The following is a 25,678-nucleotide window of genomic DNA, read 5'->3' as shown; positions in this document are numbered from 1 at the left end:
AATCTTATTTACAAAAGGGATAGACTATATATCCAATAACCTAAAAAATCAATTTACAACTTCGAAGACATTAAAAGCCATACTTTTGATATTTATTAAGAAATTCATGATAGAATTGTTTAATAAAAAAAAAAAAAACCACTGAGCTCTGTTTACCATTTAAACTAGAAAACTTAACACATAGGTAAGACAAAAATTATGAGTCAGAAATAACCATGTATCATTTTTATATATGTTTTTCCAGGATATTTTCAATGTACACATATTTATAATTTACATTTTAATAAAAACATGATCATACTTTGATTTTATAATTGTACTTTAAAAATCACAATGTAGTAAATGCATCCCCAGATATCAAAAAATATATAATTACATTTTAGTGACTGCGTCATATTCCACTTTATAGATGCAATTTTAAAAAACCAAAGCTGTCACTGGTAATTTAGGAATTTTCCAGTTTTTCACTAGAGCATAAAACAGATGACCATTGTTACTTATACATGCTTGAAGGAAGAGTTCTTTTCTAAAAGCTCAGAAATAAATTGCTAGGTTAAAGGTTATACTATTCTCACTTTGGACACATATTTCTTACCTATCACGAGAATCTGTATTAATTTACGCTCCCAACACTAGCCTAAAGGGGGACATTGCACCCTCACCAATGCTGGGTCACTTCCCTCCTTTTGGCATACAACGTAGCGGCATGTGAACCCTGACCATGCCAAAGAAACTAGATGAGCTTGTGACGGGGCAGAGGAAAGGCAATGGGAGAGGGAGAATGTCAACAGTAAACTGTGGTTCTCGTCACGGTTTCCTTCTGCGTGCCTGTCATGATGGAGTATGTTGCGATGCTGGGTGAGATTCCATCTAATTTTTGCCTTATACAGTCACTTAAATCCCATCCCTTATTTTAAGTTAAGCTTCCACTGAAACACTAAGTAAAAAAATTAACTGAAAAACCTTAAATGTTTAAATGGATAGCTACTATGGGCTAAGTACTCAGAGTAAAATAGTGAACAATTTAGACAAAGTTCCCACCCACCAAAGCTCCAGGCAATACTGTGACAGTGTTAAAGTGTGGTAAAGCAATTACGGGGTAATTCACCCTAAAGGGCGACTAGGCCGGGCTGAGATCCAGAGAGCGATGAGACGCAGGAGCAAGGAAGGTGGCCTGAGAAGGCAGGTCAGAGTCCAAGGGTGAGAAGTCTTGTAAGAAGGCTTTATCTTAAAGGAGGAAAAAACAAGGGGAGGACTTAAAAGTGAAATGTAATATAATCACATTAGTACTTTGGATGGATCACCCTGAGAGCAGTGTGATGAACAGAGGAACGGGAACCAAGACACAGCACAGAATGTTGTTCACGGCAGTATTGTTAAAAGACATCTGGAGGGGAAATAGATTGAAAACATGTTATGTCCACATAATCAAATTCTAAGCAGCTATTAAGAATGAAATAGAATACATACAACATATACTACATGTACTGACATATGTTTAAAAAGATATGAATGAAAGGTATGACAATTTTCGTAAAACGATATATTCGTATGTACGTAGAATCAAGTCTGGCTGAATGCACACTCATCTACATTGCTAAGTTTCCAAGGCAGTAGAATCTGGGGCAAGGCTTTCCCTTCTCTTGTGTAGAGCAGAGGCTGTTTACACTTTTCTCATATGCATGTATTAGTTTCATAATTAAAAACAGCAACATGAATAATAATATTTAAAAAAATAATAGAAGGATGCTGTGGCAGCTGCAATAAAAACCAGTGGAATGAAGTAAGATCTGAGGCAGGGAAACCAGTCACGAGGCTGCTGCAAAGAAATCAGGGGAGATGTGCTGGGTGAGACAGCCCGAGGCCAGTGGCTGGCATGTCAGGACTCCGGTGGGCCAGGACGGGTAGAGAAGTCCAACCCCAAGCATGCGCAGCACAACTGCCCTTTCTGAATGCTACTTAAGATGATCTCACACAAGGACAAAGTCTACATCCAATGCAAAACAGTTAACTCTACATGCGTTTTTTTTTCTTTTAACATGATTATTGTATTGACTACATTCGTATACTGCTTTTAAGAAAAGCAATAAGCTTATCTTTCCCATGTAAAAAGATGTCCAGGCATAAGCAGTGTGTGCTGGTCCAGCTACTTAAAGATGTCTTTGAGGAACCAGGATTTCTTTCTCCTACACCATCCTTAGGCCACAGTTGTCATTCTCACGGTCGCAAGATGGCTCCTTCAGCTCTAGGAATGAAAGATTCAAAGAGAAAAGAAAGGGGAATGCAGAAAGGTAAAGTGCAAAAACAGGTCTGTCCCTAGGGATACTATTTTTGATTAATCAGGAATGAGAGATATGGCTACACTTGGCTGCAAGAAGACTGAGAAGACTTTTGTAAACAGACATTGGTACTGGGAACTAAAATCGGGTCATCAGTAGGGAAGGATGAGCTTGTCTAATTGGCTACTAGCAATATATGCCACATGGCCAGAAATCAACTCAAGAAAATATCAATAAAGTACTATACAGTCCAGATATTTTGAACATAATGAAGTTAACTTAAAAATCAAAAAGAAACTGAAAACCTTACCTCACATATTGCAAATACATAATTCTAAATAGGTATGGATCAAAAAGCCATATTAGACACTTAGAATCAAAACCAAATAAGGTGACAAACCAATGTTTTATATAACCAAAGGCATGTTTAAAGGACTAATTTTTAGCCATAAATGCATATCTTAGAGGACAGAAATAATGAGCTTGGGGTCCACCCTGAGACAATGAAAATGGGAATTGCATATTGCCAACGATTACGGGGATTCTCTCCCAGTATGAATTCTATTGTGTATCATAAGTGAAGAACTCTGACTGAAGGCTTTTCCACAGTGTGTACATACATAGGGTTTCTCTCCAGTGTGAGTTCTCACATGTCTCTTAAGGGAAGAGGAAACACTGAAGGTTTTCCTACACTCCTTACATTCATAAGGTTTCTCTCCAGTGTGAGTTCTCACATGCATTCGAAGGGATGAGAGACCACTAAAAACTTTCCCACAGTCGTTGCATTCATAGAGATTTTCTCCAGTGTGTATTTTCTTGTGAACTTTAAGGTGAGAGCTTGTGTTGAAGGCTTTTCCACAGTCGCTACATTCATAGAGTTTCTCCCCAGTGTGAGTTCTCTTGTGCACTATAAGGTAAGAACTTGTTCCAAAAGACTTTCCACAATGATGACATTCATAAGGTTTCTCTCCAGTGTGAGTTCTCACATGAGCCTTAAGAGACGTTTTTTGACTGAAAGCTTTTCTGCATTGATGACATTCATAGGGTTTCTCACCAGTGTGAGTTCTTACATGTCTCCTCAGGGTTGAGGAATCACTGAAGACTTTCCCACATTCTTTACATTCATATTGTTTCTCACCCATGTGACTTCTCTTGTGCAAAATAAGATTAGAAATCCTTTTGAAGGCTTTTCTGCACTGATTACATTCATAATGTTTCTCTCCAGTAGGAGATTGCTCCTGTTGCTTCAGGGAGGAATGACAGAAGATTCTATTTTTATTACATTCACAGGAATTTCTTACCATATGAAAGTTGCTACGTATAGGAAGCATATTCTTTTTGAAGTATATACCATGTTTGGAGCACATGTACACTTTTTGTGCTGTTTGAATACCTTCAAGATGCCACAGCGCTCTATCATATTCATGATTTTCACAGAGCTTCTCACTTACTGAGTTTTTCTCATAATTGTTTAAGATTGAATCGTGCTTCAAACACTCAATATCTAAGTAACATTTGTAACAATGTTTGCTGGTATAAACTCTCTTCGAAAAAACAAGTTTTGATCTAAGTTTGGAGGTTTCCTCTAATTCATGATAGTCACAGACTCTGTCCTGATGTGCTGTTTGCTTTTGGGTAAATGTAACTTGCCTCAAATTACCCTCTGGGATCTCGTGTTGTCTTCTGATCTTATGGCAGTCCCAGTCTTCTCTTAATGTAGAAGACCAATCATCCATTGTGAATCTTACCATTTGCACTCCATTGGATGTTTTTTCCTGAAAAATATTCTGCTTAGTCGATTCTTTGGTTTTAATTTGAATCTCCCAGTCTGGAGAGGTGCCTTGAGGAATTCTTTTCATAGTTCTTGTCTCTTGACCCAACAGGGAGATCACAGTAGGCTTGCATAACTGATATTCCACCGAGATGAGATTTATATAGTTTTCCAACATCACATCTTTGTACATACTTCTCTGAGCAGAGCCCAGCATCATCCACTCTTCCTGAGTGAACTCCACGGCCACATCTTTAAAGGTTACCGGTCCCTGTAACCAGGTTACTGGAAATCCAGCCACCCTCATTCCTTCCCCAGTATTTCTCACACAGAAACAGGTAGAGTCGTGTGCAGTCAGAGGCCATACAGAAGATAGGTCAGTATCTGCCATCGTGAGAGTCTGAGAGTGGCATCTGCCTGTACAACAGGGTAGGGAGATCAGGATCTTTCCTTTCTTGTTTCTCTGATCCAATCATGGTAGGGGTGCATTTCACTGGGCATCATCACTGCAGATAAAGAGGCAGGTTCAGATAAAAGAAGACAGGTGGAAATGACCCCAACGGAGTCAAGGTAAAAAATAAAAATAAATGTGTATACTTTCCCCACTCTTGCTAAGCAAGATCTGACCAGCTTGAAATCTTTACTGGGATTTGTAATGACATGCAATATAGTCAGTTATTCTTGGCTACCATCTAGAAATGTTACCTTAGTTACTTATACAGGCTTCACCTGCAGATTATTTCTCAGCCCTGGGTGGAAGAGGCATGCATTATTAAAAAGAAATTACAGCTAAAGAGAACCAGTCTAAAAAGGTATAATTATTTAAATTTCGGGCATACTTTGATATTTTTTTAAGTTATATTTTTGGAATGACTAAATCTTCCTGCTAAGCACAACTGTTTTAGGTAAACTTGTTTTATATGTACCTTGGTATTTACCTGAGTGACTTCACATATGGTGAATAGGACTGATGATTTGGCTGCTACTTTGCTTAGGAATTTTAATGGAGTTGTTAAAGGTAGATCTGTGACTCTCAAACAAAAGTTCATTTAATTACTTCCAATTTAATCTCTCCCCAAAGTCCATATTCCTTTTGATAAATTAGTCTACATAAAACTGGAGTGGGATCAACAGAGAAAGATGAACTATGCTCCAGGCTTTGGGAGTGAAGCCTTAACAATGTTAGATGGCATAGTTCTTTCCTGAATAATTTTTATAACAGTGTAATATAAAAAAAACCCACATAACACATAGTGTGACTATAAAAGATGAATCCTTGAAAACTTTAAGGATCACAGTAAATCATGCAATATTCTATTATGCTAATATTTTTACCGGTCTCTTTTCGAAGATTAGCCTTCAAATGCAAGCCTCCCATCTCAGTATTATACTTTAAAAGAGTTCAGTTTTAATGGACAAAGTTATAGAATTCATATCTTAATTTAGACAAGTAGATCTTTGACAGGTAGGATTTATGTCCCTAAACCAGAAATGTATATAACTGTTGCTTTAGTGGAAATTACACAGAAATAGACTTGTCTGAAAGTATTATAATATACTAAAAAGGGAAAAGGAAGTTTCCAGGAAACAGAAGATCCAACAGGGAGATGAGATGAGGGTGTGGATGAGGGCGAAGGGAAGGGCCAGGATGCCGGTGTGCTGCACGCCTAATGCATAATGATCAGTCTAGATTGTAGGAGGATGGAAGGCTCCTTGGGATATGTGTTTGGTAAAAGAGAAAAATTATAAGATTGTACGACAGGTTTTTACCTTGAGGCAAAGGAATCAAGAGGCATTTTACACAGGTTTAAGAAAACCAAAGCAAATGAATAAGAAAAATGCAATGTTAAAAAAAAAAAGTTAAATATGTACAAGAAAGAAACTTATTACAGTTCAGTAATATAGACTATTTTACATAGTTATCACGATAAAAAGACACAGAGCACGGATTTAGCTAAAATTTGCAAAAGAACTACAGTGCGATACTTATAATATAATTACATTGTGATTTAAGGATGTAGGAAAGGAAGGCAGGATGTGAAAGTAAAAATTCTCATTTAACACAATAAGAAGTTGAAAAATGTCTCATTGGTGAATAAAAAAATACTGAAGACAGCTGAAAGCTAGAGCTGCTTAAAAATTTGAAAGTGGCTGCCACTGAGAATAAACAGGAGCCTCCTGTTTTATGAGCCTTTTAGACTTTAAAAAATTTATGTCTCCATTTCTTGGAAAATAAAAAAATTACAGAGAAAATAATTAAGCAATCAAATCAAGAAGTAGAAAAATAGCAACAAAGTAAAAAAAATGTAAAAACTGACAGCAAAAGTTACTCTAACAGAAAACCAAAACAGAAAAACATTAAGACAAAGCTAAAATATTACAAAAACAGCTTAAATCTTTTTCTCTGAAAAGATTAAAGTAGATATATATCCTGCAGGACAAATCAAGAAAATAAAGATGGCCCAGATAAATATTGGGTGCAAAAAATAGCTATAGTTACAGCAGTGATTTTAAAAATCACTATGAATGAATAGCATGAAGAACTTTATGTAAACAAACTTAAAGATTTGGATCAATTTTCTAGAAAAACCTAAGTGTCCAAAATTGACTGTAAGAACTACAAAACCTAAATCAACAATTACCCTTTAAAAAAATATTTAATCAGAAGTAAAATATCTACCCCTAAACATTTTGAGGCCGAAACTTTCAAAGGAAAAACTATTTTTCAGAATAGAAAAAAAAAAAAGCTTCTCAAATTACTGACACTTGGAAAATCTTTTTGGAATATTACAAAGAAAGAAGATTGAAGTACAGTCATAATTCGGAACAATGAAAAAGTTCTAAGTTAAATATTAAATTGAATATGGCAGTGTATCAAAGCAATATTATCATATCACATTCAAGCACGGTTTAATGAGGAATGCAAGAATGGTAGAAAAACGGAAAAACTGTTACCATTACTATAATGTGATAGTATAATGAACACTCTTGCACCCATCACTCTATTTTGAAATGATCTGGAAGTGACATCATTTGTAAATATTTCAGAATTTACCTCTGAATAAGAACCCTTCAGAAATCATAACCAGGATTTTATCACAGTACTGAATCAGCAATAATTCCTTAATATCAAATATATAGGCGGTATTCAAATTTTTATCTCATAAACGCTTTTTAAAAACATGTTTTCCTTTGGACTTATAGTCCAAATAAGGTTCATACAATTTTAAGTCTCTTTTAATCTAAAATTTGCCTTAGCGAAATTTTATTACTGTGATGCAATCCATTACTAGATTTAGCCTTACACCTTCTGGAAAAGCCGTCAGATAAAGTAAGACGTGGACCCAGGAGACCCCTGCTCCGTTCCCCTACAGATCACAGTCAAACTCGCGGACCTGCTCCAGCCCTCTGAGGAACGCCCCCGGCTCACCTGCTCACCGCCCGCTTCCCGCCCCCTGGGGTACCGCGGAACCCCAGCCTCGGGGAAGGTCCCTCCCAGGACCGCCCCCGCTGCACCCGGCTTCCCGTCTCCTCAGGCCCGTTTCCCGGCGGCTGTCAAGGCAGGGCCCTCCCCGCACGCAGCGGAACTCAGATGACTGCTGCCCACCTACCCTCTCACTCGCCGCGTCTCCTCCATCGCGTTCACCTGTCCTCGGGGTACCTGCCTCTCCGCGTTGGAACGACCCGGCCTCGGCGAGAATGGATAGCGCAGAAGCGATGAGCGGGCAGCGGCGCCCCGAGCCGCTCGTCAGGAGGAAGGCGGGGCTCCCTCTCGCGCTGGTGGCCCCGGAGTCGGGGACCAGGACTACATTTCCCAGGAGACCTCGCGCCGCCTCGCGTAGGGATTCTGGGCCCTACGTCACGGACGCCGTTCTCCGCGGAGGGGCCGCGGCGCGAGACTCAGAGTATGCGCGAGGGGCTCGGAAGGTGCGTGAGTGGTCGAGCCGGGGGCGCGGCCGAGCGTGAGGGCCCGGGCGCGTGAGTGCGCATGCGCGTGCCCGACCGTGGGCGCGTGCGTAAGGGGCCGGGGGCGCGCGGCGTGGCCGGAGGGGCGCGTGGGCGCGTGGGCGCGTGGGGGGGCGGGCGAGGGGGTGGCCGCGAGGCAGCGCCGCCGCCCCTCGTCCTGGCGCTGTCCCCGTCCCTGCCGCGCCGCCCTCCGCGGAGGCCCCGCTCCTCATTGATTAGCCGTCGCTGCTGCCTTTGTGACAGGATCGCTTCCCGCATCGCAGCCTCTGGGGGTTCGGACAGGTAGATGCGAAGGTGCCGTGCTTGTTTCGTCGTCGGACACGTATCTGTCCTTTTAGCAATATTGCGATTTGTTTGCCTCATCGTTCTGGGTAGAAGGTAATTTCATCAATACATAATTTTTCTTCTTAGCGGTAATTTTTATCTCTTGCATGAATTTTTCCCCTTGTGTGGTACTTTTTGAATTCACGTCGTAGCGTTAATAGCTAACGTTCCTGGTTTTTTCAAGACTAACGACAACCATTAGTGTCCGCATGTGCCGTGTGGCGGTGGTTGTGCGTTTGAAGCACATGTTCTCAGTGATGCAAAAGAAGGTTTCTTCTATTCCTGCTTGCTTTTTTTCCCTTTCCGACTGGAACTAGATGTTTAAAATTTCGCATACGACCTTTCTAGCATCTGCTGAAAATGATCTTGCTCTTTTTTGTTAGAGTAGGAAATTTGTTAATAGTAAAAGCATTATGTTTCTAGGAAAAATCCAACATTGTTATATTGGATTTTAAAACTACATACTACTGGTTTTTCTATTTGAGGATGTTGTAGAAGTTTTGTGCTACAGCCATTGATTACGTAGGTCTACTTTTAATAAGTTCGGTGGCAGAAAGAGCTGTATAGATTTCTATTTCTTGGTCTAGTCTAAAAGTATTTAGGATCAAGCAGGTTGCGTGTGGCCTTTTAAAAAAACATATATCTAGCTCCTAGCTTCCTGTTCTTCAGGTTTTGTTTTTTGTGTTTTGGTTCTTTTTGTTTTTAACTCAGACTTACTGGTGGTGTGTTTGTGTTTATCCTAGTTTTATTTTTCACCGACATCTCATAAATTTAATTATTTTTATTTTCCCTTGACACTAGAGTTCTTAAATTAAGATAATTCGTATCATCTGACATCTAGTATGAATGTTGAAGATAAGGCTGACATCAGAATTCCATAGACCCCACCTAAAGTATGTGGAGAAGGTAATGAATTTCAAGTCTATCCATACCTTAATAGCAGAATATACTATGTTTAAAAGAAAAAAAAGAAAAAAAGGGAGGGAGACTGGATGTCATCCAGAATGCTAGCTAACATGTTAGTCAGCTTTGAATGTTCACTACAATTGACTGTCTACCTGGGAAATAAATAGCACAACTCTTCCTTACCTCTTCTTTTTAAACCTCCTCAACACTACACCAGCTTTTCTCTTTAACCTAAGTATGATCTGATCTACTCTTTGTTTCATTAAAATTGTCTCTGTTTTGCAAAGCCTCCTGGATGAATTGTATACACTTCTGCCTTTTCTTGAAAATTGTTCATTTGTTCTTTCATTCCTTCTCTCAACACATATTTCTTGAGCTCTTAGCAAGTGCCAGTTATAGGTCAAGTATTTGAGATACATATCATAAATTAAATGGGAAAGTCTGCTTATCAGTATTTTATATAGAAATTGTCTTGAAATTCAGCATAGGGGAATACAGTATTCACATAAAATCAAAGACTACCTGGAAGAGAGATTACAGAATTACCCTTAGTAATTAATTAACTATATCCCCAACATGTACAAGAGATTCAGTTAACATCAATGAGTTTTTAGTAAAGTGGCTGAAAAGGAAACAAATCAACAGATTGCTTACTGTTCTCAATAATAAGCACATACTTTTATGAAAGAAAGTCTATTCACAGTGGGAAGATATTACCTAGTATTAATTTTAACTAGAAATATGCCTGAATTATGAGAAAACTTTGAAACCTTACTAGGAAATACACAATAAAAATGAAGAATAGGAATGAGAAAAATTCTATTTATAGATCAAATTCACATGTCAAGAAAATATAACTTTTTTTTTTTAAGAAACCCCATGCAGTTTGTTATTTCCTTTATATTCTCATCTTAAAAATGTTTTGGAAGTGACTTATTTCTTTATAACTTGGTGAGGAAATATTTCTATTAAAGGAAGAATACTCCTAGAAGTGATGAGTTTCCTTGGTTTTTATCACATAGTTCAAGCACTGAAAAGTTAGTGGCATACAGTTTAAAAAACTTTTTAAGTTCTAAAATGTTTATGTTAAGGAAAAAGAAGTTTCATGTTGTAAAATCTCTGTTTAGCTTACAGTACACTTTCATCTGTAGTATTCCTCAAGCATGCCTTGTATCAGCCAGCTTTCTTAAGTCTTCTGGCTGTTAGAGCTCTCCTCTTTTTGAGATTTAGAGTGAGATTGTCCCAATTCTCAAATGGTTCATTATCTCATAAGAGAGGCGGGCAAATAAGTAGTGGTAGCCTGAGGCAGAGTGCTGAAGTGCTGGCAGCTTCGTCAGGCAGAGTGCTCTGTGATTACTGGCTAGGGACCACTGATGCTTTCTGGGACAACCCGCAGGCTTCTGGGAACAGGCGGCATTTAAATGAGGCATAGTGAGAATGGGACAGGTGCCGGGGAGTCAGGGTTGAGAAGTTGTCAGGGCCCAGAATGTAGAAGCCTGCTGCGCTGTGGGAACGCTTGGGCCTCAGTAGTTTGCATAGCCTTCTTGCTGGTTCTAGAAGCATTTTTTTTGGGGGGGGGGCATTGCTGCCCAGGTGGGAGGCAGGCTACTGGCCCTAATCCCCAAAACTTGCGGCTGCATTATCTTATATGGCAGAAGGGACTTAGCAGATATGATTCAACTAAGGACCTGAAAATGGAGGATGACTCTGGATTATTCGGGTGGTTTCCATGCAATCACAGAGGTCTTTCCAAGCCCGTCAAAGGAATAGGGAGACAGAAGGTAAGAGTTGGGAGGTGTGACTTCTGAAGGGAGGCACAGAAAGATGCACCGCCAGCTCCCTCCCCTCAAGCCTGATCCCTAGTCTGAGCTTCTGACCATCCCTTCCTCCCCCTTCTGTCCTCCAGCTCCAGCCCCCCTGTCTGCTGCTTCCTTCCTATCAGCCTATAGTCTCTCTCAAGTTTGAGTTTTGGCCCCACCACCTCTTCTACCTCTGCCTTTGTTCTTCTTTCTTTACCTCCAAGCTTTCCATTCCTGCCATGGGATCTGTCTCCTGTTCCCACCAGTATATTGAAACTGCTTTCCCCAAATCACGGTGAAGCCCTATCGAGCCAGGCTGGTACGTTTCAGTCCTTAGTTTATCTTAAGTCTTTTAGTCTCCGCTCGCTGAAATTCTTCCTTCCCCTGACATGCCTCTCTTCTGAACCCTCCCGTTCTCCAGTGGGTCTTTCTCTGCCTCCTCTTTGGGCTTCCCTTTCTCCTCTACTTGCTTTCTAAATGTTGATTTCCCCCCACAATCTAATTCTAGTCCTACCGCTTGTTTTACTCTTCACCTTGCTTGGTTGATTTTACATACAGCCGTGGTTTTCCTTTGATAATGTCATTAGTGGGATTTATCAGATCTTACTGCTTCTTAGTGGGCTTTATAGAAATCACACCGTAGGGTTGTCGATGGGAATGTATGCTAAGTAAAATAAGATAAACACAGAAGCACAAATGTTGTATGATTTTACGTACATGGTGGTGTAGAATAGGCAAATTCACAGAGACAGCATGGGTCAGAGGGGAGGGAAGAGTAGTGGGTTATTTTTAATGTGTAGGAGCTTCCGTTCGGGATGAGGAGAAAGTTTTGGGATTACTAGTGATGGTTGCACAACATTGTGAATGTAATTAATACCACTGAATAGTACACTTACTAACGGTTAAAATGGCAGATTTTAAGGATTAATAATGTAATTTACCAAAACCCCCTGAATGTGTACACTTTGGGTGAATTGTATGGAATGTGAGTTATATCTCAATGAAGCTGTTAAAAAAGAAACAAAGGCAAAATAAAGACATCGTCAGACATACGAAAGCTGAGAGAATTTATTACCAGCAGACTTGTTCAAAGATGTCCTTCTGGGAGGAGGGAAATGAAACCAGATGGCACTCCGCATGTGCCAGGGAGAATGACTGGCGCTGGTGCTGACGACCGTGTAGGTGAATGCGTCTCTTTTCCTGAGTGTTAATTACCTTTAAAAGATAGTTGGCCAGGCATTCGTTTTCAGTTGCTGTTTAATGAATTTCCACAAATGTAGCAGCTTCAAACGGCACCCCTTCCCTCGCTGGCGGTTCCGTAGGGAGGAGTCCACTGGGGCTTCTGCTCAGTTGTCCAACAGCTGACAAGGAGCGTTGGCCACCCAGGGTCTCACCTGCAGGCTGTGGGGACCGCGCGCTTCCACGCTCACTCTACCGGCCCGTGGACTCCAGTTCCCCGTGGCTTTGTCCCCGAGGCCCCCGTTTCCTTGCTGGCTGTCAGCCGGGTGCTGCATTAGCTCCCACGGGGCACCTCCCGCCTTCAGGCCAGCAGCCGTGCGGCTCGTTTTCCTCGCGCTTCAAATCTCGGACTGCCTTCTGCGCTGAGCTGGAGAAAACCCTTATTTTCTGTCTTATCTGTAAATTGAGGGCATCAGACCGAGTCAGCTTTTGTTTTTTGTTTGATTTTCTCCGAAAAGAGGATCTGTCATTGCAGAACCAACTCGTCCCCGTGGAACCGAGCGTGGCACTGCGGGGGCGCGGCCGGCCGCCCAGCTCCGGCCCCCCTGCGCCCGGAACGTGGCCCGTCGCTCCGGGGGGCGGCGCCGGGGAGGCCGGGCCCGGGGTCCCAGCGGGCTGCCCTCACGTGTCTTTCTCCCCCAGCCTCGCCTTCCTGGGGTCTCCTGCTACTCGAGAGAGCGTCGTGGAGAGCGAGCGGGGCATGGAAGCCGCGTCCCCTGCCGCCGCGGCCCGCGTAAGTCAGGCGCGCAGCGGCCCCGGCCCCGCAGCGCGGCGGTCAGAGAAGCACGAGCGCCTCGGCAGCGGGGCGGGAGGCCGGGGGCGACGCCAGGGAGCGGGACGCCCTCCCGCCCCCACTGCCCCGCGGCTGGCGCAAGCTGAGAACGTGCGCGCCCCCCGCGCTGGCTGGTGCTGCGTAACCGCCAGGCGCCCTGCACGCGGCGCGGGGCGGGGCGGGGCGGGGCGGGGCGGGGAGGGGAGCTCGCGGGGCGGGGCGGGGCCACTGGGCCCCGGTGACGACCCGGCAACCCGGCGGCTCCCGCCGCCCTGCGCAGCGCGGACTCCGGGAGCCGGTTCGTCGCATTCGCCCAGACAGCCGCTGCTGTCGTTGCACATTGTTTATTTCTGAGATTAAAAGTTTCTCCCCAGCACCGATCCCCTTCTGCCTGAGGAGCTGCCTCTACCGCGTTTTTTAGAGCAGATCCGCTCGCGACGAATTCTGTGTTTTACTTAATTCGAGAGTGTGTATTGCATCATTCCTGAAAGATACTGCCACTGCACACAGAAATTCTGCCTTGACAGATGGTTTTTTTCCCCAACATTAAAAATATTCCTCCACTGTCTTCTGACCTTCGTAGCCATTGATGAGAAATTCTCATCGTTAAAACATGTTTTTCCCCACTTACAATCTTCACTTCTCAACTTGTTTGCTATGATAAAAATGTAATCTTTTCTCCATTGTCTTATGCCTATAAATGTTTAGAAAAATGTTTTAGATAATTACTTTAGGTCATAAAACATGTCTAGGGTTAGCCTTTTAAGCATTAAGTTGTCCTGAACTCAAGACCATTTTCTCCTCTTTTCCAGCCTTGAATTAGGTTTTTTATTTCACGTAATACAAATGTAGAATTAACCTTCAGTGTCTGGTTCTCCTTCCTATAACTTTATAGCAAAATCAACTTAAAGTGTTTCTGAGATTTTTTAAACCTAAAGCATAACAACTGGTTTTTGGACAGTAGGTACCTAATAACCATTCCTGTTAGGCCTTGCCCAGAAGCCGACAAAAATCCTACTAACTTCTAGCGTGCATCCTGGTCCGTCCTCTAACCAACCCCAGTGCTATCTGCCCAGTCTCTCTTCCTGTGTGTATTCAGGGAGGGAGAGCAAAGACACACTTCTGGCTCAGTACAAACGTGTTTCGTGTTGCAGACACTGGTGACCTTCAAGGATGTAGTTGTAAACTTCACCAGGGAGGAGTGGCAGCTCTTGGACACGACTCAGCAGATCCTGTACAAAGATGTGACGCTGGAGAACTATAAGAATCTGCTTTCATTAGGTAAGACTAACCTCTGTGTTGGGAGATACACTCCCTGTCATGTCTTGGTTGTTTACTGATCAAAAGATGTGGAGACCCTGGAGCAAATACCCAAGCGTGAGCTTGGACCTCTTTCTTTATACTGCTTTTGTGAAAAAAGTTGTTTTCATTTGTTGAATTTTTGAAAATGCATATTTTGCTGACTCCATAGCCTCACCTGTGGTCTATAGCTTAGAGTTCCCCAGAACTATGAAGGGTTGGGGGTTGGGATGCTTCTTTTTGTCCAGCCTGGAGCTCCTGGCCCTAACCCAGTTTTGTATCTTTCACTGTGAACAGGACATCAGCTCCCAAAGCCAGACGTGATCCTGCACTTGGAGAAGGGGGAAGAGCCGTGGCTGTTGGAAAGAGGGGTTCGCCACCACACCCACCCAGGTGAGGACCAAGCCAGAGGCGTTTCTGGCAGGAACCCAGATGACCTGCTAGGCTAGAATCCCTGAGACAGTGGTCACCAGTCCTCCTTTCAGAGAAGTCTGAGTTTGCTCACCTCCTACTTCCCACTGCTAGTCGTCTTTTGACAATCTTGTCACTCTTGCATTTGGATTCAGAGACAGAGGTGTCTTACTTTTTTATCAAAACCATCTTTCTCTTGATGGGCTCGGGTCGAGCCCTGCTGATTACCACCCACTCTAGCAGCCCCGTTCTGGCGTTTTCATAGAGTCCGGTTTCCATCTTTGCCTGTCTTTCCCCTTTCACGTGGCCCCTGCCCCCTGCCTCCGCGTAGCCCGTGCAGTGGGACTCCACCCCTGCCAGTGTCCCCGGTTGTTCTCCGACAGTTAGAAAACAGTGGCAGAGGCTCCCGGTTCCCGCTGCTTCATTCTCCTTCCTCTCCGGAACCGCGGCTCCCGAACACCTGTGTCCTCACTGCACTCTAACTCTTTTGTAATGTCATCATAATTTATGCCGATTTCATTTTAATCTTAATATCAAAAATGCAAATCAGTATGAAAGGGTTCCTAACATCGCTTCTTTTCCCACCTTCCCTGTGTATGGAAAATCAGCCTTTTCGGTTTAGAAATAGCAAGCAGTCTTCTGTCGTCCTTCTCTGTTCTCTGTCAGCGATCTTTTCCCTGATCGGTTTTTCTGAGCTCAGTTCTCAGACATTTTCCTCTTCAGGCCTCCTGGAGATTGCTATCTGTGTCACACTACATAGAGCCTACTTCACAAGGGGCAGGGCAGCCGGGACACTTGCCAGGGGCTCCACGTCGGCTCAGACACATAGCTTCCCAAGTCCAGGGTGGCCTCCAGTCGTTTCCATCTGATACTAATGTCTACACACATGAGGTGTTTCCCTACATCTCTGCTTTGAGTATGACATACATAAAATCTGTCAGACTTGTAGTTGTCCTGGGAGTTTTGCCTCAAGGCCATACTCAGTGAACCGTTAAGGACTCCTCATTAGGAACTAGTCCCTCCCTTTTCTGAGCGTCCACTTTACAGCAGGTCCTCGAATAACATTTCACTCAGTGCTGTTCTATTATAACGATGATGAGATGCCATAGAAACTTAAGTCTGGTTTATATCAATTAAGCTGTGGTAAAAACGGTTTCATTATATATTTCGCTTCATGTTGCAGACCCTTATTGAGGACGTTGAGGACTTACTGCTTTTTTAAATATCAAACCTTTTTTGACATTTTTTATATTTGGTTTTGTAGGTAACTCAAATTCTGTCTCAATGGCAGGTCTTTCAATATGCTGTTAAAAACAATCAGTCAGCTGCTCTCAAAAATACCATAGGAGGCAAGATTATTCTCTGTTTTCTTTCATTTCTCTGTTATTTCCTTTATTTTTTTTCCATTCAGGTATTCATTTATTTAGCAAGCTTTCCTAAATATCTGTCGAAAAGTATCCAAATGTAGCTGACTGGATCCAGCAGATTAGATTTTTATTGAGAATTTGTCGTCAGAAGAAATACCAAAACTCCATGTGGTGAAACACATGGAATTTAAGGGAATCTACACAGATGTGTGAATATCATCATCAAAATAAAAAGTATAATGAGTAATGGCTTTTAAAATGCAGATGACCAATTGATTAATGGATGCTACAGATTTCAAAGATAACTCACTTGATTGGTTATGTTAATGTGTAGAAGATTTCTTAGGATTTTAATAAAGGAAAGCATCCATTCATATGTTCAAACACTGCACTTCGTTTTTCTCCATTGTTTCTCAACCCTCATTTCTCATCACACATGTTCATTTTTCAATTTTCCATTTGGCATTTGTATTTTGAAAAACTCCATGAAATTCTGTTGCCCTGGGTGGAAGGGCAGAAAGGGACAAGATGGTATATTTCCCATCAGAATTCATCAGAGTAGCAGTATGTGTGAGCGCATGTGTGTGTGTGTACACATGCATATACACCATGGAATATTATTCAGTCTTAGAAAGGAAATTTTATAATATGCTACAACATGGATGAACTTTGTTACACTAAGTGAAATAGGCCAGTTACAAAAGACAAACTGAATGACTCCAGTTATATGAAGTTGTCAAAATCAAAGACAGGAAGGATAATGGTTGTTGCCAGGGACTGGGATGAGGGGAGAATGGGGAGTTAGTATCTAATAGGGACAGAGCTTCAGTTTTACAAGATGCATAGAGTTTTGGGAATGGATGCCGGCGATGGCTACACAGCAATGTGAATGTACTTAATAGCTGAACTTTACCCTTAAACGTGGTTAAGATGGTCAATTTTATGATATATATATTTTACCACCAATAAAAGAAAAGAAAGAAAAAAGAAAAGAAAAAGAAAAAGAAATCAGCTGGAGAGGAATCTCCTAACAAAGTTGTGAGTGAAAATTTGGACTGGCGGGGATTGGATTGTATACAGAAGGCAGTCAGGAGCCTGGCACAGGAGCATTTACCAGGTGCATTTGTTTTCTGGGGCTGCCAAAACCAAGTTCCATAAATCGGATGGCTTAAGACAACAGAAATGTATTGTCTTAACAGTTCTAGAGGTCAGAAGTTTGAAGTCAAGGTGTCAGCAGGGCCATGCTCCCTCTAGGAGAAGATCCTCCTCGCCTTTTCCAGCTCCGGTAGCCCAGGTGCCCTGCAGTGTGTAGATGCCTCACCCCGTCCTCACACGGCCATACTTCCTGTATCTCTCTCTTTATCGCCTCTCCTCTTCTTAGAAGGACACCAGTCATGATGGATTAGGAGCCCCCACCCAGATGCAGTACCACGTCATCTTAACTGATTACATATGCAATGGTTATGCTTCCAAAGAAGGTCTCATGCTGAAATATTGGGGGTAGGACTTCATCATATCTTCTCTGGGGGACACTGTTTAACCTGTACACCGACTAAGTGTGGGATATTAGCCCACTCATGTTGGAGGAGGTGCTATTGTGTAAATTGGGTTTTACTCCTAGGTTTGGAATCAAACATGTTACCCAAAAAGCCTTGAGAAACAAACATAGGCTCTTAACCAGAGGAAACATTTGCAGTAATATACATGGGTATAAGCAGATGCACAAAAAGTCCAAGAGAATGTGAGTTTGGGTCCAGGTTTTGAGTTAGTAGCCTATGGTGTTGGTCCAATTAGTTAAGTCTTGATGTCTCAGAACAAAGGAATCAACGTAGGAGACGGGAATAATGATAGTAATTATTTTAAGTGGTATTGCTATGGCCATACATGTGTCAGGCTTTAATGAGTTCACACCTTATGTGATACTCATGATAATTCTACATGATAAATATAATCCTCCTTGGATTACAGATAAGCAGAATGGTTTTTGAAAAGTTTAGCAACTTGTCTAAATTTACAATGAGTTAGTAATGGTACAGCTTAGATTAGAGCCTAAAGATTTGAATCTGTATCTGGATAACTTCTGTGCAGTTGCTCTTCTAGCCTATCACATGGTCTTTCTGAGAGGTTCGTTGTGACTGTCATCTGGGCATTATTCTCTAGTGCTTTAGTGATGTAGATAAAAGGCGTTGCCTGACGTGGCTGCATTCATGGTTCAGGAATGTTAAATTAGCTGTAATATGAATGATGCATGTCAGGGCGGGTCTGGCAACAAGCAGACCCCTTAGATTCTGTGGTCAGATGAGATAACGACACTGCAGTCCTTTCTGTGGAATTTTGTGGAATCGGCACACCCGCCACCACATGTGCTGATCCCCACGTGTCGCACCCAGTCCTGCGGCTTCTCTTTGTGCTCTTCACTCCTTTTGTGCGCCAGGTTGCCCGGTGCACTTCCTGTTCACTGCTGTGTTCTTTCTCATTCTCTATCAATGCTACAGAACCACATCTAAAAGCAACTCTGCATGGTGTACATGCTTTGTCTCCACATACATCAACTTTTCTAACATTAATACTTTTTTACTTACGCAAAGCTTTTTCATTTTTTTCAGATTGGGATACTGCAGTTGAAATTAAATCATCAATTTCTAGTAAGAGCATTTCTACAGATAAAAAATTCTATGACATCAAAATGGAAGGAATGACAAAGAACGATCTCTGGTATTTGTCGTTAGAAGAAGTCTGGCAATGTGAAGATCAGTTTGATAAGTATCAGGAAAAGCAGGAGAGACATTTGAGGCAAGTGGCATTCACCCAAAAGAAAGTACTTACTCAGGAGAGGCTCAGCGAAAGAGGTAAATACGGGGCAAACTGTCTTCTTCCTGCTCAGCTAGTACTGAGAGAGTATTTCCATAAACATGACTCGCGTACTAAAAGTTTAAAACATGATTTAGTTTTTAGTGGTCATCAGGAAAGCTATGCAAGTAACAGTGATGAATGTGGCCAAAACTTCTGTCAGAACATTCACCTTATTCAATTAGCAAGGACTCAAACAGGAGATAAACCCTACAAATGCCCTGATGACGATAACTCTCTTACTCATGGCACATCCTTTGGTATATCAAAGGCTATACACAGAGAGAAACCCTATCAGTGTAAGGAATGTGGGAAGTTCTTCAGCTGGCGCTCTAATCTTACCAGGCACCGACTTATTCATACTGGAGAAAAACCCTATGAGTGTAAAGAATGTGGAAAATCTTTCAGCCGGAGTTCTCACCTCATTGGACATCAAAAGACTCACACTGGTGAGGAACCCTATGAATGTAAAGAATGTGGGAAATCATTCAGCTGGTTCTCTCACCTTGTTACTCATCAGAGAACTCATACAGGAGACAAACTGTACACATGTAATCAGTGTGGGAAATCTTTTGTTCATAGCTCCAGGCTTATTAGGCACCAAAGAACTCATACTGGAGAGAAACCTTACGAATGTCCTGAATGTGGGAAATCTTTCAGACAGAGCACACATCTCATTCTGCATCAGAGAACTCATGTTCGAGTGAGGCCCTATGAATGTAATGAATGTGGGAAGTCTTACAGCCAGAGATCTCACCTTGTTGTGCATCATAGAACTCACACTGGACTGAAACCCTTTGAGTGTAAAGATTGTGGGAAATGCTTCAGTCGAAGCTCTCACCTTTTCTCACATCAGAGAACCCACACTGGAGAGAAACCATACGAATGCCATGATTGTGGAAAATCCTTCAGCCAGAGTTCTGCCCTCATTGTGCATCAGAGAATCCACACTGGAGAGAAACCATATGAATGTTGCCAGTGTGGAAAAGCCTTTATCAGGAAGAATGACCTTATTAAGCATCAGAGAATTCATATTGGAGAAGAGACCTATAAATGTAACCGGTGCGGAATTACCTTTAGCCTGAACTCTCCGTTTATAGTACATCAAATAGCTCACACTGGAGAGCAGTTCTTAGCGTGTAAGCAGTGTGGGACAGCACTTGTTGATAGCCCCAGCCTTGCTAGGTACCAGACAGACCATACAAGAGAAAACACTTATTAATATGAATGTGGGAAGCTTTTCACAAAGAAAAATAGAACTGGAGAGAAGCTGTACAGATGTAATCTCTGAGGAAATGCTTTGTCTTATTCCTATCCTCTTGTACTAGAGAATTACTCCTGGAGGGGAGAAACCCGCAGATTTCACTTAAGTACAGAAATACATCAGATTTCCTTCTTTCCACAAACTTCTATAAAAACAGTTGGCCTGGGAGCATTCTTGACCAAGCCTTAAGTGCTAAAATCTGAGAAGGAACCACCAAATAAGTGAGTTGTTGAGAGATGATCCAGATTTTTATCTTCAACAAATAAGTAAATGGTGATGCTACTTCAAAAAGATAAATGAGAGTCATTCTGAGTAGAATAGAAAAGTGATACAGTTATTGTAACAAAAGATAGAAAATAATGTTCTATTGAATTAACATGCCATTTTTTTACTTGCTTGTTCCTCTCTTCTTGAACACTTGATAGTGTTAGGTCTGTTTTATGTGTTTGATATAACCACATTTTGTTTAGCAGGGAGAATGCATATAATGGAAAACAATAACACATTTACTATTGGTACCTATTAAAAATATATTTGCATGTGGGCAAGAATTGAAAAGTATTGATGGATAAATGAACAGAATCGATTTGTTAGATAATGAGGTTATGAGTGAGTTTTATAGCCTATTTAGTGTAATAATTTTTTTAATATTTAAAGAGGATATCTAGTTTCTCTATTTCACTATCAAGGAAGCTTGAGAACCACCTACTAGCAAACTTTCTGATTAATTCTAAGTTGTTTTGGGTCATAGAGTTACACTCTTTGAGACAGGGTGCTAAAGTCTCCTGGGAATTTGAAAACAGTGATTCTCTGGATGTTGGGGTCCAGAGGAGCTTTGACTGTTTGAACACACCAGGGAGGGCTCCATTTGAGTGGGAATAGGTACCTGGGAAATACTTGAATTAGTGTCCTCATGAAATAGACAGCCCTACCCAAAGGTACTCTCCTTCCAGAGTAGTTCTCATCTTTATAAAGAACATGTAGTGGTTAAGAGCATAAGCTTGAGCTAGACCACCCAAGTCAACATCCCACCTCTGTCCTAAACTTGAGGGGTGAACTTGAGTGTGCTACCTAGCTTCTCTGTGCATAACTTATAGATATCCTCCTCTGTAAATTAGGGATATTACTTCCCTCGTAGGATTGTGGTGAGAACTAAATGAGTAAACAGATGAACAGCTTAGAATAGTGTCTGACATACTAAGTGCTTTATAATTATTAGCTGTGATTATTAATATTACTGTTATTGCTTCACTCTAGTGTCTGTTATTTAATTTAATCCTTCTTGAGTGCTAATAACTCCTTGAATTCTCAATTCCCTTTCAGCCATATATTTGTCTCTTTTATATTAGAACTTATCAACCTGAGGATATCACCGACCCATAGTGGGTGTATGAATTCATTTTTGAGGATCCATAAACAAATTTTAATGCTGTATGCAAAGTTTTTGTTTTCGTACAAAGGTTTTTTCTTCTGGGGAGCGGACCCTAATTTTCAGATTCTCTGATAAGTTCATGACCTTAAGAAGATTTACAAAGGGAATCTGTTTTTTCCGATTCATTCTGTCAATGGTTCTGCTGTGTGTAGGGACGGACCATTACTTGCCATTTTCTAGCAAAAAATATATATGTGAAATGCTCTATTATTGTTGACTGACAAATGTTGTTGATACCAACAGGACAAAGATCTTTATATCTCTCCCGGGAAAAAAATCTAGAAATGATTGTTAGGATTGTGAGACTTTAGATACCACAAGGAACATGAGACTATCCAGCTCGTACTCTTCATTGTACGTTTGAGACACTGTGATTGGCTCAGGGCTCGTGTTGTGAGTGAATCAGTCCCAGAACAAGACCACAGGTCCAGCCATTACTGCTGCTGTCCTCAGTGCTTACATGCCATTCACGTTAGCATGCCCTATCAGAACTAGTTTTCATTGTAAGCAGGCTTCTTCAGGGGAGAGCAGTCTATGAACTGGGCCCCTAGACTTTCTAATAGCCTATGGCTCAATGTTACTCAGCTGTGTAATGGAGTGGAGATACTACTACTATTCCTACCTCAGAGATCTGTGTGGATCGGCAAGATAACGTGTAAAATGTGCTTAAAACAGTGCCTGGCACATAGTACTGTATGTGTTAGCTATTAATAACATTACTATTGTTAACAGCCTACGAATGTGGGAAGAGATATAGGTCTGTGGATGATCACTGAAACATTACCTACGATGGTGCAAAATTTGCTATGTAAAAATGTATAATAGCAAGATGGTTATTTATAGGATATCCACGTAATATGCAGACACTAAAATCATGCAAACATAATTTGGTAACATAGGAAAAAGGTTGATGGCTGTCATGTGTTATGAAAAAGCATGATAAATGTCAATATGGAATAAGCTCAAATATGTAAAAATAAATGAATTGTGAAAAATGAATCTTGCTCAAAACTCTTAAGGAAATTTGTCAAAAGATTAATAGCAGTTAACCTACATATTGGGGGAATTGGCATTTACTTTTCTACTTTTGTTTGTACTTTTTGTTCTTTCCAAATCTCCTCGAAGAATATATATTACTCTTAGGATCAGGAAAACAGTCTTGTCAGTGACCACATATTTTCTCTTTAAAAGTTCATATGTACCAATAAGCTACTAGAACCTTAATAGGGTATTTGGCGAGGTTACAGGATACACGATCAATGTACAATAATTCCATTTCTATGTAGAGGTGAACAATTTGGAAATGAAATCAAATACAGTCTCATTTACAACGATACAGAAATGTGAAATAGGTAAATGACATGAGCAAGGTCTGTACACTGAAAAGTATAAACGTTGCTGAATTTCAAGAACACAATAAAGAATACATAAACACATAATAAGTGGAGTAATATACCATGGTCAAGGATTGGAAACTCAATATTGTTAAGATACCTGTTCTCCCTGAATTATTTTTTAGGTTTAGAGGCACTTGTGTGGAAATTGGTGAGCTAATCAAAAATTTATATGGAAATTTAAAGGACCTAGACTAACAAAAGCAATTTTTAGAAAAGAACAATGGTGGAGGGTTTACACTACTTAATTGCACAGTTTGCTATACAACTATGCTAATGAAATGGTGGCATGAGGATAGATACAGGTCAATAAAACAGAATCCAGAAGTCAATCTATGTATACATTGTCACAGATATTTTGACATAAGTGCCGAAATAATTCAATATGGAAAAGATAGTCTTTTTAAGCCAGTGGTAGTGTAACAACTGGATATTTGTGTGTGTGTGAGGGGGGACAACCCTCCCCTTATATTACATACAAAAAGCTCCAAATGTATCACAAACGTACATACAAAAGCTAAAACGTTTAAATATCTAGAAGAAAATAACATTAATGGCAGAGATTTCTTTTGGCACGAAAAGCATGAATCATAACAAAATATGGTTAATTGGACTTCTTAAAAATTAAAAACTTCACCTCTTTCAAAAACACTGTTGAGTACATAAAAAGGCAAGCTATAGAATAGTGAATATTCATAATACATGTATCTCACAGAGACATGTATCCAGAATATGAAGAATCCTTATTACTCATATAGCAAGAAGACAAACCAATAAAAAACGCAAAATATTTTATCAGATGTTTCACGTAAAAGAATACATATGACTATCCAGCAAAACCAAGTAAAGATACTCAACCTCAGTAGTCATTAGGGAAATGTAGATCAGAACCACAGACATAACACTTCACATCCAGTAGTATGGCTAAGACAAAAATGGTAACAGTTGTTAATGAGGACTGAAGATATTAGAACCCTTGTTCATTGCTAGTGGGAGCAGCCTCTATGGAAACAGTTTGACATGTCATCAAACTGCTAAACATATAGTTACCATTTGACCATTAATTCCATTCCTTGAATTAAAAACATTGGTCCATATAAACAACAGTAGTCATGTATAATAATTCACAACATGTGGATGGATAAACAAATGGTGGTATAGCCATTTAATGGAATAATATTCAGCAATAAAACAACAAACGAATGATATACCCAACAGCATGGTTAAATCTCAAAAACATTCTAAAAGAAGTCAGACAGAGAAGAGTACACAGTATATGACTCCCATACATAAGATTTTAAAAATCTGTAATGACAACAGATAAATCGGTGGTTGCATGTGGCGGGGGGTGGGAGAGCAATTGACTGCGAACAGGACCATCAGGGAACCACTGGGGATGATTCGTGTCTTGGTGGGGGTGGTTCCATGACTGTTCATTTGCTAAACGTACTTCAAATAGACCCAGTGTGTTGTATGTAAATTATACCTCAATAAAACAGGTTTTTAAAAATTATTCAGAAAACCCGGGACATGGAGGAGGAAACAAAATCTGCAGCTCCAACCGACTGCTAATAACAGTTGTAGTAATTGCAGATTTTAAAAACTATTTATAGACAGCTTAATATGAGGTAGCCAATCTGTTAAACCCTTTAATGCATTAGATTATTTCTGTCTGTAATCCTAAGAGAAACATTATAGTATCTCCCCTCCCCCATAGTTAAGGGAACTAGAGTTTGGAAATTTCAAGTGATTTGCCCAGATTTGACATAGCTAGTAAACGGTGGAGCGTCATTTGGAAAGTAACTGGCAAGTGTGTGGCAGATTTCAGTAAGATATCTGGCACATAGTGGAGGGTCTTATAAAATTAGCTATTGTAATACAAAAAGTAAATACTATCATTATTCTCTCCAGAGACAAATTCACTCAGAATTCCCTCAAACATTGTCCTCTGTCTCCCTCTATATTGTCATTGTAATGACGTCATATCTTAAAATGACACAGCTACTCAGTGGAAATTAGAATCTAAAGGGAAGAAAGTAATATTCAAAAAAGTCATGGGGCACGTGAGTTACATGCACCATCTCATTTAAATTTTGCAGTAATTCTGTTGATGTATATTAATTTCCTTCCAGTTCCGAGCTCCAAGTGACTCATCCCAGGTTGCACAATAAGTGGAGGAGGTAGGGTGCAAACCCGGGTATTTCAGCTACAGCATCTACGGTTCTATGACTCCTTGCTGCCTCCGCATCTAGCTAAGGATCTTGGTGCTGTCTTAAGGGTAATGGGAAACCAGCCTCACAGTCACCAAAACTATAGACACATGGGAAATCAAAGTATCCTTTTAACATTTATCCATTCATGAAGCACACATTGATTAAATCTGCAGAACTGGCTTTCCTGTTACATGGCAAGAAGTGAAAAAAAAAATTGATTTAGTTAACTTTGTCCTTAAATAAGCTGCAAGCTGACTGTGTTGCTAGTGTTTTAGTGGGTGTACAGGAATTGGTTGAAAACAAAGTTATGGTGTGGATAGACAGCTATTGGTTGAAGTTGGCAAGATAGTCTAAGAATGAGACGAATTTAGGAGATAGATGTTAAGGGAACA

At 40.9% G+C, this 25,678-nt stretch overlaps 2 protein-coding genes across 6 annotated transcripts; one reads left to right on the top strand and one right to left on the bottom strand.

The window, feature by feature from the left end:
* Positions 1-84: 84 nt before the first annotated feature.
* ZNF891 (zinc finger protein 891) lies at positions 85-7,824 on the bottom strand. The gene is made up of 2 exons (XM_016146029.2): positions 7,662-7,824; positions 85-4,556 (listed from the first exon to the last, which is right to left on the bottom strand). The coding sequence occupies exon 2, from the start codon at positions 4,439-4,441 to the stop codon at positions 2,813-2,815; it is 1,629 nt and encodes a 542-aa protein (XP_016001515.2). The 5' UTR covers positions 4,442-4,556; positions 7,662-7,824; the 3' UTR covers positions 85-2,812.
* Positions 7,809-22,678, top strand: ZNF10 (zinc finger protein 10). Of its 5 annotated transcripts, none has more exons than XM_016146026.2 (6): positions 7,809-7,977; positions 8,260-8,394; positions 12,927-13,017; positions 14,211-14,337; positions 14,653-14,748; positions 18,740-22,678. In XM_016146026.2, the coding sequence occupies exons 2-6, from the start codon at positions 8,303-8,305 to the stop codon at positions 20,203-20,205; spliced, it is 1,872 nt and encodes a 623-aa protein (XP_016001512.2). In that variant the 5' UTR covers positions 7,809-7,977; positions 8,260-8,302; the 3' UTR covers positions 20,206-22,678. The 5 variants fall into 5 exon arrangements, with proteins under 5 accessions (XP_016001512.2, XP_016001513.2, XP_016001514.2 ...); XM_016146028.2 differs by lacking the exon at positions 7,809-7,977 and adding an exon at positions 9,142-9,246 and having other exon boundaries at positions 8,112-8,394; XM_016146027.2 differs by lacking the exon at positions 8,260-8,394.
* Positions 22,679-25,678: the final 3,000 nt, after the last annotated feature.

The sequence above is a fragment of the Rousettus aegyptiacus genome, unplaced genomic scaffold (genome assembly GCF_014176215.1).
Source record: "Rousettus aegyptiacus isolate mRouAeg1 unplaced genomic scaffold, mRouAeg1.p scaffold_m13_p_5, whole genome shotgun sequence".
Taxonomy (NCBI): domain Eukaryota; kingdom Metazoa; phylum Chordata; class Mammalia; order Chiroptera; family Pteropodidae; genus Rousettus; species Rousettus aegyptiacus.
The sequence above is the reverse complement of the archived record's forward strand: the minus strand, read 5'-3'. Positions and strand labels throughout refer to the sequence as shown.

Bases quoted from the DNA above. Each gene is read 5' to 3' on its own strand.
- ZNF891 (XM_016146029.2), bottom strand. From the start codon at position 4,441: ATGGCAGATACTGACCTATCTTCTGTATGGCCTCTGACTGCACACGAC.
- ZNF10 (XM_016146026.2), top strand. From the start codon at position 8,303: ATGCGAAGGTGCCGTGCTTGTTTCGTCGTCGGACACGTATCTGTCCTT. The intron at 13,018-14,210 runs GTAAGTCAGGCG...TTCGTGTTGCAG, and splicing joins CCCCTGCCGCCGCGGCCCGC to ACACTGGTGACCTTCAAGGA. The intron at 14,749-18,739 runs GTGAGGACCAAG...CATTTTTTTCAG, and splicing joins TCGCCACCACACCCACCCAG to ATTGGGATACTGCAGTTGAA.